This window comes from Salmo salar, chromosome ssa09 (assembly GCF_905237065.1).
Source record: "Salmo salar chromosome ssa09, Ssal_v3.1, whole genome shotgun sequence".
Lineage (NCBI taxonomy): Eukaryota > Metazoa > Chordata > Actinopteri > Salmoniformes > Salmonidae > Salmo > Salmo salar.
Window position 1 is genome coordinate 8,540,772 of NC_059450.1, and position 11,671 is coordinate 8,552,442.

The following is an 11,671-nucleotide window of genomic DNA, read 5'->3' on the forward strand; positions in this document are numbered from 1 at the left end:
TTATTGGGGGTGTCTTGCTAATTGCCTATAATTTCCACCTGTTGTCTATTCCATTTGCACAACAGCATGTGAAATTTATTGTCAATCAGTGTTGCTTCCTAAGTGGACAGTTTGATTTCACAGAAGTGTGATTGACTTGGAGTTACATTGTGTTGTTTAAGTGTTCCCTTTATTTTTTTGAGCAGTGTATATATATTTTTATATTTTGGTCTAAATTCCATTAAAAAAAATAATAATTATATCTAAACTCTCTTGACCAATCAGAGTGACGGAAAATGCCACAACAGTAGACAATGCGCAGTTGTTTTCAGGGTGCTATTTCAGTATTTGTTGGCAAACAGTAGCCTAGGCTAACAGCAACAGTGAAACATAAGTCAGATGTTCGCCTTAATAGAACTGATTCTGTTTCAAAAAAAGTTTTCTGGTGCGTGCTTTGCATTGATCTTTGTCTTGTGTTGTGGACCCTACATTGGTGCGTGCCTGTAGACTAATTAAGCAATAAGGCCCAAGGATGCGTGGTATATGGCCAATATACTCGGGTTGCAGCGTGCCTGGACACAGCCCCTTAGCCGTGGTATATTTGCCATATATCACAAACCCCTGAGGTGCCCTATTGCGATTATAAACTGGTTACCAATGTAATTCGAGCAGTAAAATTAAATGTTTTGTCATACGCGTGGTATACGGTGATACACCACGGCTGTCAGCCAATCAGCATTCAGGGCTCGACCCACCCACTTTGTAATCGCTATTTGAATAGCATACCGTTGTCAGGGCTCACCCAAGGGCTAAATGGCCTATAATAGTCAAATGCCTTTTCATGTAAAACGCAACGCATTACTGATGAGACAAAATTACCTTGAAAATAAAACAATCACTTTGCGCATCCTCAGAACTCTAGGTTACATTTACAGTCCGCAACTGTAAACAATGTAGGCTACTGTCAAAGCCACGTGACGTCTGAAGCAGCAGTATCTCAATGCGCCGTACATAAATACAATATTCTAAAGTTTGTTGTTTTATTAAATTAAGCATTTCAAATGTCATGGTATATCCTTGTGTGTACCATGGACAATTCAATTTAGACCAATCTTCTTCATGGTTAAAATGGGCCTTTTAACGTCTGGTTGGATATGGGCATTTCCATCTAAAAGGACCCATAAGCGCCAACGTGAAGTTCATAGAAGCATGTGCATTTTGGGTGCCAACTAATATCAACAGTTATAATTGGAGAAATTTTTGGCCTTCTGTAAGTTTAAGAAACATTTCCTTGAGCCTTGTAATTCCGTTACGAAAAACTCACATATCTTTAAGAAATTTTTAAATTTCTCTCCCTCATGAGGAATGAGGATAATAAAAGTTCACAGAAATCAGAAATAAAGGTAGACCTACCAATTACTTAGTGTTTTTACTGATATCAAGTTTGTTTCTGAATTAAGTGACTAAAACTCATTCTGTTTCCAAATCGGTAATGGAATTACCGAAAAATCAGTAATGGAATTACTGCAATTGAATTGGCTACAATGGGAAATCATAGTAGTCACTAACCGCTACTGTCCTACCTTCCACTGGCATACTGTTATGTTCAACTCCTCATTTTTTTTTCTCTCTTTCTTGTGAAAACAGTCTGGGCCCGGTTTCACGATAGCGATGGAATTTAGGCTTACGAGTGTTTTTAACAATGCATTTTTCCTACAACGGCCAAAGATATTTCCTTAAACAACACGCAGAGAGAGCGGTCGCTAAGTGTGTCGTTGGCGCACGTGTCGATACTAATAGGATCAAAAGAATGGATCAGCTTTCACCGTTCAAATCTTTCCTTTAACATTCTAATTATTTCACAATACTGATGATGGATCAGCACATAGAGGATATTACCACCTAAGGCTGCAAATATTGTGGTGGCTTATTCTAATGCTTACCCAATAAAAATACACTAAATCACTGATTTGGCACATAATTGCACACATTAGGCTGCACATGAAATACACTGAGTGTACAAAACATTAGGACCACCTTCATAATATTGAGTTGAACCCCCTTTTGCCTTCAGAACAGCCTAAGTTCGTCGGGGTATGGACTCTAAAAGGTGTCGGAAGCGTTCCACAAGGATGCTGGCCCATGTTGACTCCAAAGTTTTCCGTAGTTGTCAAGTTGTCTGAATGTCCTTTGGGTGGTGGACCATTCTTGATGCACACAGGAAACTGTTGAGCGTGAAAAACCCAGCAGGGTGCGTGCTCAGCCCCCTCCTGTACTCCTTGTTTACCCATGACTGCGCGGCCATCCACTCCAACTCAATCATCAAGTTTGCAGATGACACAACAGTGGCAGGCCTGATTACCAACAACGACCAGACCACCTACAGAGAGGAGGTGAGGGCCCAGGGGTAGTGGTGTCAGGAAAATAACTTCTCCCTCAACGTCAACAAAACGAAGGAGCTGATTGTGGACTTTGGGATACAGCAGAGGGCGCACGAGAAGGTGAAAAGCTTCAAGTTCTTCAACGTACACATCACTGACTATCTGAAATGGTCCACCCACACAGACCGTGTGGTGAAGGCGCAACAGCGCCTCTTCATCCTCAGGAGGCTGAAGAAATTCTGCTTGGCCCCCCTAAAACCCTCAATCTTTTACAGATGCACCATTGAGAGCATCCTGTCAGACTGTATCTACGCCTGATACAGCAACTACACTGTCTGTAACCACAAGGCTTCCCAGAGGGTGGTGCGGTCAGCCCAGCGCATCACCAGAAGCACACTGCCTGCCCTTCAGGACATCTACAGCACCCGATGTCAAAGGAAGGCCAAGAAGATCATCAAGGACCTCAGCCACCCGAGCCACAGCCTGTTCACCCCGCTATCATCCAGAAGGCGAGGTCAGTACAGGTGCATCAAAGCTAGGACCGAGAGACTGAAAACGGCTTCTATCTCAAGGCCATCAGACTGTTAAATAGCCATCACTAGCCGGCCTCCACCCAGTACCTTGCCCTGAACTTAGTCACTGGCACTAGCCGGCTACCACCCAGTTACTCATCCCTGCACGTTAGAGGCTGCTGCCCTATGTACATAGACATGGAACACTGGTCACTTTGTTAATGTAACACTGGTCACTTTAATAATGTTTACATACTGTTTTACCTATTTATTTATTATGTACAGTATATACATATTTATACTCCGGATTCCGACATTGCACGTCCAAATATTTCTATATTTCTTAATTGCATTCTTTTACTTTTACTTTTAGATTTGTATGTATTGTTTGGTATTACTGCACTGTTGGAGCTAAACCCGCAATAACATAGAGGTCGACCGACTAATCAGAATGGCCAATTAATTAGGGCCGATTTTCAAGTTTTCATAACAATCGGTAATTGGCATTTATGGACACTGATTATGGCCGATTACATTGCACTCCACGAGGAGACTGCGTGGCAGGCCGACTACCTGTTATGCGAGTGCAGCAAGGAGCCAAAGTAAAATTCTAGCTAGCATTAAACTTATCTTATAAAAAACAATCAATCTTAACATAATCACTAGTTAACTACATATGGTTGATGATATTACTAGTTTATCTAGCTTGTCCTGCGTTGCATATAATCTATGCGGTGCCTGTTAATTTATCATCGAATCACAGCCTACTTCGCCAAATGGGTGATGATTTAACAAGCGCATTCGTGAAAAAAGCACTGTCGTTGCACCTAACCATAAACATCAATGCCTTTATTAAAATCAATACACAAGTATATATTTTTAAACCTGCATATTTGGTTAATATTGCCTGCTAGCATGAATTTCTTTTAACTAGGGAAATTGTCACTTCTATTGCGTTCTGTGCAAGTAGAGTCAGGGTATATGCAGCAGTTTGGGCTGCCTGGCTCATTGCGAACTGTGTGAAGACCATTTCTTCCTAACAAAGACGGTAATTAATTTGCCAGAATTGTACATAATTATGACATAACATTGAAGGTTGTGCAATGTAACAGCAATATTTAGGCTTATGGATGCCACCCGTTCAATAAAATACGGAACGGTTCCGTATTTCACTGAAAGAATAAACGTTTTGTTTTCGAAATGATAGTTTCCGGATTTGACCATATTAATGAACTAAGGCTCGTATTTCTGTGGGTTATTATATTATAATTAAGTCTATGATTTGATAGAGCAGTCTGACTGAGCGGTGGTAGGCAGCAGCAGGCTCGTAAGCATTCATTCAAACAGCACTTTCCTGTATTTGCCAGCAGCTCTTCGCTGTGCTTCAAGCATTGCGCTGTTTATGACTTCAAGCCTATCAACTCCCGAGATTAGGCTGGCAATACTATAGTGCCTATAAGAACATCCAATAGTCAAAGGTATATGAAATACAAATGGTATAGAGAGAAATAGTCCTATAATTTCTACACCCTAAAGCTTCTTACCTGGGAATATTGAAGACTCATGTTAGAAGGAACCACCAGCTTTCATATGTTATCATGTTCTGAGCAAGGAAATTAAACGTTTGTTTTTTTTACATTGCAAATATTGCACTTTTACTTCTCCAACACTTTGTTTTTGCATTATTTAAACCAAATTGAACATGTTTCATTATTTATTTGAGACTAAATTGATTTTATTGATGTATTATATTAAGTTAAAATAAAAGTGTTCATTGTTGTAATTGTCATTATTACAAATATATATATAAAAATTGGCCGATTTTAATCGGTATCGGCTTTTTTGGTCCTCCGATAATCGGTATCGGTGTTGAAAAATCAGAATTGGTCGACCTCTAATTGGGAGTCCCATAGGGCGGCGCACAATTTTGCCCAGTGTTGTCCGGGTTTGGTCGGTGTAGGCCGTCATTATAAATAAGAATTTGTTCTTAACTGACTTGCCTAGTTAAATAAAGGTTAAATAAAAATATATTTTTTTAAATACTCGATCGCAGTCATTTGTCTGTGAGCTGCTCCACGGGACAACCAGTTGTTTGAGCTGCGCATGCTTGCTGCCCGACCGATAGTTCTGCTCAAACTAGTGGGGCGCCACACACGGGGAATGGTACAGTATGTTGATAGGCTACTGCTGTTACGATTGACCCTTTTCTCCTCCCTTCTCTCAATCAGGCCCAGCTGTCGTTTTTGTCTCTGGAGTGCCTCTGCTAAGGATTTCTGAGATTTTCACAGTAAAAAATTATTAGTATTTTTTAAAAGGGCTAAATCTTAGTGGCTCCCTTTTCACCTCATTTAACACCTGATTTACTTAAAAGGCACATCTCAATGGGTGGTCCAGGTATCCTCATGACATGGCACAAGTGGGGTGGTGGGACTTTTTTCTCTCTTTTGTTCTCTATTGCTCCGCTATTTTTCCTCTAGCAAAGGTGAAGGCCAATTATTCCTTGAATGTCCTACTCCTTGAAGTTTGCAGTTGTCTAAAAAAACATATAAAATATTTTTCCTTTAGTGTGTGTACTTCACTGTATTTATAATTGGGATATTGCTTTTCAACAGGAAATGTTAACAAAATCACTGGAGAGGACATCTTTAAGCTAACAAAGGGGTATGGCACACACCCCCTCAATTAGAGCACTGTGTGTACCTACTTTGCTATTTGGAAAATATAGTCCAGAAAACACCAACTCTAGCTTTCTGGTGTGTCCACTTTGCATGAGTGTTCAGACACTATTTTTCACTGACGCTGGGCCTAAAACTTCAAGCTTAGCATAGCAGTTCTCTGAGCCTGATTCCTGGTACTGAAGTCAGCACAAAGAGAAAAGGGTGGGACAAAAAAGAGAGGGAGGATGAAAATGAAAAGACCTCAACAGGGAGGATTTTTTTTTTGTTGTTGAAAAACCTCAAGGATTTTTTCCCCCCTTGCTTGTATTTTTTGTGCCAGAAGCTTACCAACTGTGACCTGCCAGCCAGTGTGCTATTCCTTACATAATTGAAGATGGGCATTGTTCAAAGGCACACCTCCATGTAGCTGGCCTCCATTTGACTCCATTTCCCACAATGTAGTGCAGACAACTGGTGTCAGATATTTAGCTGCTTATTAAGCATGGCATGTAGTCTGGTCAATTATGTCTGAGAGAAGGCTGACTATCTGACACCGTTCACTTTTATTAAAACAGACACGAGAGACAAGCTTGTTCACATTTACTGGTTGAAAGTGAGTCAATCTGATATGTACTGGCACGCACGCAGATAAGCATGCATTCAATATAAATAAAATGTCAATTCACATAGTTATAATCCTTTCTAGAAATGTGTTTTTTTTAGCCCATAGATGTTATTTTTTTTTGTCACTCAAATATCACATGAAAACCCCTGCTCTAGCCAAAAGGACCTCATCTATAGGTTATACAGCTAAAGGTTATACAGGGCCTCAAATAGATAAGGTGAAAATGACAACTGCCCCATGCCCCCTCACCCCTATCATCCATCAGCCGTGTTTATATGTATCTTTCATGGCGCATATCTTATGAAGGGGAAACAACAAGCTTATTGATAAAGCGGTCATTGGAATGGTCTGTCTGGGCTGTTTTGTGTCTGCTTCATAGCTCATACTAGCTTGAGTTATGCCTGCTTAGTGCTTGTATTAAAGAAGCATGACTAGATCTATGGGTCATCACACAACAGTGATGCTTGTTGCGGTTGTAGCCTCTGCACTGTACATTTCTGGGTCCAGCTAATTATGAGGGGTCTGGTCAGGGGTCAAGGGGGTCAGGGCTCCCTCTTTAACAAAGCTGCAGATGTGTCATTGTCTAGTCTGCTGGTTGGCCGATGAGGCTCTGTTTGATACTGTGCAACTCAACTCACCCAGCTCCTCTTGCAGTCAAAACAAACACAGGGCTCCGATGCTAAGGTCACCAGCCCTCCACCAACCTTTTCATCTCCCGCCGAGTGAGACATTAAATAAATAACATGCCGGCAACACGGCCCTTAGATCTGTAATTGCTGTCACACTCTGCTTTATAATGCCCCCTATAGCCCCTCGTTAGCCGTCAGTAGGGGGGGGAGGCTGATGACATCACATTTGACCATCAGACCAACTCCTTGAATGCCCTGCACCTTGAAGTTTGCGGTTGTCTAAAAAAAGCCACTATGTTGCTAAAAACACTTTTATTTTTACCCTTTTAGCGTGTGTACTTGACTGTGTTTATACTTGGGATATCCCCTCTATAACAGGAAAAGTTAAAGAATCGGTAGGAGACGCCTTTAATGAAATCATCCTAACACCTAAACCTCGCCCCCCCCCCCCCAAGAGGCCCTTTCAGCGTCCTGTACCTCTATGGGCTCTCTGCCCTCACCCGTACCTGAATGAGTCCCATTCATTTAACTGAGAGAGAGCAAGCCATCAGGGTCATTAACTCAAGTCAATTCCAGCACGTAAACTTAATCTTATCCCCTCAATCCATCCTCTTTCCCATTACTCACATTAGCCCTCCCTGAGAGGATGAACTCTTTCCATGCAACCGACTTGTTCCTGAAGTGCAAAACCAGCTGTGTGCTGCTGATGAACTACCTAATTTGTTGTGATTTCTTTTTTTGTGTTCCAATCACTCATTGTTGCCTCTGCACCCTCCCAAAGGGAATATTATTATAAATCAACAGTGCTTGTTTCCAAAATGCCTCTCTCTGTTAACTTCACCAAAGGCAGTCGTCCTCTATTATTCCAGTTGTGCAGGTAGTATTCGTTAGAAAAGGGCTTGAGGCATCATTGTAGTGTTTTTACAGTTACAATGAGCCATTGATTGGGTGAAGGGCAATAGGATGGACAGTAATTGCGGTGTCAACTGTCATGGAGATGTGCATCTCAACGTTAGGATATAGAAGGGAATTATAGTTGACCATCAAAACCACCATGGACATCTCTCTCATTTTGTCTATGCTAGGGCTGTCCCCGACTAAAAAATATATATTGGTCGACCGAGAGTCGTCCTTTTCTTTTGACCAATCGATTGGTCTAAATGTTTTAAGTATTTTTCCATATATAGACAATACCCTATGTGTTTGAATAAAATCAACTACATATGCACTGAGATGTCTGATGCTTTAAGCACACTATTTGATTAAAGAATTAAAGAATTAATTACTGTTTGGAACAGTGTAAACAACACTAAATCAATTATAATACCAGTCTGTTCTGACCAAAAAAAATTGTAAAGCCTTTATTACAGTAACCCCAAAGATTAAAAACAGCAGAATCTGTGAAATTCCTTTATCTGACATTTTCCGTTGCATGAGGCTTGGTGCTCACGGAATCAGTAGGCTATTAAACAATCACTTAAACAGACAACAGATGCAAGATCCGTCTTATTTCTGTAGATATATTTGGAGGATTTATAAAGCCAGGCACATTTAACAGTTAGGTTATTGATTATAGGACCTAATTAAGTTGGTTTCCTCTCCTAAATTTTCTTAGCCACGTAGGCTAAAGCAAGGGTTGTTTCCTCATCTCTGATGCTGCTGCCGCCGCCCCTTTGTTCTCAATCCCAATATGCTGGCTAACTTTGCTATTATGCACATAGCAACATAGGGAAAGGTGCCAATTCTACGGCGCACTGAAGATTATGATTCAGGAGCGCGGACAGCGACCGTATCCAAAGCGGGAGAAAACACATTTGTTATAAAATAATATTAGATGTATTAGTGTTGCACAATTATTTTTACTGAAATTGTATATGGCTATATTATGTATAATATGTCTTAGAGGGATGGACTGTGCCATCCCCGTGGCCTGGATTAGTCCACTGAGACAGGCGCGAATCAGACCGGTGTCTCGTGCACCTGGTGTCTTGCGACTGCTCGACTAAAGAAATCTCGGTCGACCAACAGCCTATCGACCAAACAATTGACTAAATAGACTCAGCCCTAGTCTATACACAGCTCTGCTGTCCCAGAGTGACGTTTCATCTATAAGGTTGGCTATATCAATGAGTGTTTGACAACAATGCACAGTAGCTCTGCCTATCATGAGGCCTCTTTCTCTGATCATTGATCAGCCATAGTTTTTGCGTCCATTTTTCTATCAGTTGTTTTTAAAGAAATTGAAGTTGATCCAGACGTTTTAACCTCTGCCTGTTATGACCTCTCAGGCTAACCCCACATAATCAATAGCCACTGAAGAGAAGACCCAGCAATTGGTGTCCTTCAGTACAGAGGGTGACTATCTGTCAGTAGATGGCTATTTATCTCATATCATTTATTTGGTTGTCATTTGTTTGACCCCTCATCATAGAGATCCTAGGGGACATCTCTTATTCCATTCAAAGGTCACAGTCGTGACAGCATTATAGCATCAGATTATAAGGGTCTCTGTGTGGTTTGTATGGCCAGTGGGAAAATGGCGACTGACTGCATACAGCCTCACTAACTCTCCATTCTCACCTCCAAGTACAGCACAGAATGTCAGTGTTGTTTTTTGCAGCCCACTGTAAAACTAAGAAACCTCAGATGGTATGTGAATGGGCTGTGAACTTATGGTTGGCTGTGTACCATAGCTTGATCTGTCTGATTTGCGATACGAAAACATCCTTTGTGTGAGTCAGTCAAACTCAGTGGCAACAAGGTGAAATGCGTGGCCCATGCTGTCATTCTGGTTGGTTTTTGCCCGACTTGACCTAAAAAGCCTGGAAAAACAATCTGCGCTGGAGTTAAACTTGGACGATTCCACGGAGGAGAGCTGGTAGGTGGTTAAAACATCAGAGGAGATCCCAATGGCCTGTAAGAAAAGTGATTGAGAAATGGGTTCCACAAGGTATGTTAGAGCTATTAAAGTCTTCCCTGGACAAAGACCTCAAAACATAAATTTTAATAAGCGGATTGAATTAAGGCTTCTCTGAAATGTATTACCTTGGGTGTAATGAGCATTGTCTGCTTGGAGACCAGCTTTGGCACACTTCGCTTCTAACATGGAACGTAAGTGATGTGCTTCTGAAACGCAACCAAAGTTAGACAGCTTTCATGTCAAAGCAATGGCTTGTTTTGCAAGGCATGTAATGCATGTAACACTCCATTTGTGTTGTCCTCGAGGTAAGCTGTGTAGTTGGCCATGATTCTGTGCTGTAATATAAGCCAAAACGTTTTCATGACTTCTGCCTGAAGGGGTGTTTTCAGAACTGAGTGATTTTTCTGAGGCTTTGTCAAAAGTCTATTGTCTTAACTCAATAAATACACCCCACCCAAACTTTTTCACTTTATCTCAAAACAAAAAGTGGGGCCAGATTTGATGTCTAGTTTTTTTTTAGTTACAAAAAAAATTATCAGCCCCCAATCATAAGGTATTTGAGTGAAGCGGGAACAAAGCAGGTTTGTGATGAGGGCTTCAGCACTTGGTGTTCCCAGTACATTTCCTCTGCTCATGTGGCAGATCAAATTGCCTAACCAACATTTATAACGTTCCGACATTCCACAAGCAGAAATATTTTCTGAAATTAAGATTTAGTTATGGGAAAATGTCCATAGTAGCTTCTGGGGTTTTTGCACTCATTGCTTATTTAAGCCACTCAGTTGAAAGACTTAAATAACCTATATTTGTAGGCCCATCCAACCCAGAACCTTTTTAATAAACTTTTTCTAGAATAAAGAGTCATCTCCGCTATCCACAGGAAAATGTCAAGAGTTGCAGCTTCAATGGCTCAGAAAATAATCCTGTGGTTTGGTGTTGAAAACAATTCCCCAAAAAAGAACATGACTATTGTACATTTGGTGTTCATGAAGCATAATTTACATATGGTTTACACTCAAAACGCAGTATAACCCAACTCTTCAGCGGTAATGCTGTAGTCAATGCAGAATGTGCTCTGGTCATTTCTTCCCTTTGGAATGAATAGAACAGGAAGTTGCCATCTTGGGTCTGCCCTGCCCGTTTGGCAGCCCCTCGCATTGTAACAGGCTTCTTGTCTGCCTGCCCGTCATCCCCAGGAGACGCAGAGCGGCCATTAAGGGCAATTAGCAACGTTCTGCTGCGGTAGGCAGGATGGGATTCCAGCGGCCTGTCATTAATTACAGTACTACAGCCTTTTTAAAACTGAAATCATAGGCCTTTGCTTTCAGACGTTTACTAACTGCACTGTCATCTCTCACTTTCCTAGAACAAGGTCATTGAGGTTGCGTGAAGGTATGCAAGCAAGTTTTATAGGGTGCTCATTTGCTAGTCGAGACCCATATAAATTATAAATTCCTCACTGGGGTGTCTTGTTTTTGATCTAAGGTTTTTTTTCTCCCTCTGTTTTGTGGCAAAATCCACAGTCGCAGCGGCTTGCCAAGATTTCACTTCTTCTCACAGACCGTTGAGTTAATGACCTATAAGTGTTTGTTGTTTCTGTTTCACTGTGACTAGGCTGCCGACAACACTAACCCCAGCTCTTGGTCACGGAGGACGAGGCCGGCCCCCGGTGACCTGGGTACCTACGAGAGGGAGAGAGTGAGGAGCTCCAGGCCTGACCTAGGGGCCAGCAGAGGAACGGGAACCACGGCTTCCAGACCAGAGCTGTGGTCCAGTAGGGGTCAGGCTGGCCATGCGGAGAGGATGACCGGGCGCGGTAATCAACCACGGAGCAACCGTCAGACCGACAACTAAACCGGCCAACCATCCTTGTAGCTCCGCTTCATAATGTCCAGGTAGGATATTACATTTTACATTTTTATCATTTATCCAGAGCGACTTACAGTTGGATGTCGGAGCCTGCTTTCT

General features: G+C 41.7%; 1 protein-coding gene across 2 annotated transcripts in view; it reads left to right on the forward strand.

The window, feature by feature from the left end:
- The window catches only part of luzp1 (leucine zipper protein 1), a 91,883-nt gene that overhangs the window by 76,368 nt on the left and 3,844 nt on the right, over window positions 1-11,671 (forward strand). For both annotated transcript variants that reach the window (XM_045723363.1, XM_014210121.2), the window contains exon 4: window positions 11,318-11,598. In XM_045723363.1, the coding sequence (XP_045579319.1) occupies window positions 11,318-11,557 (240 nt within the window). In that variant the 3' untranslated portion in view covers window positions 11,558-11,598. The remainder of the gene's footprint in view (window positions 1-11,317; window positions 11,599-11,671) is intronic.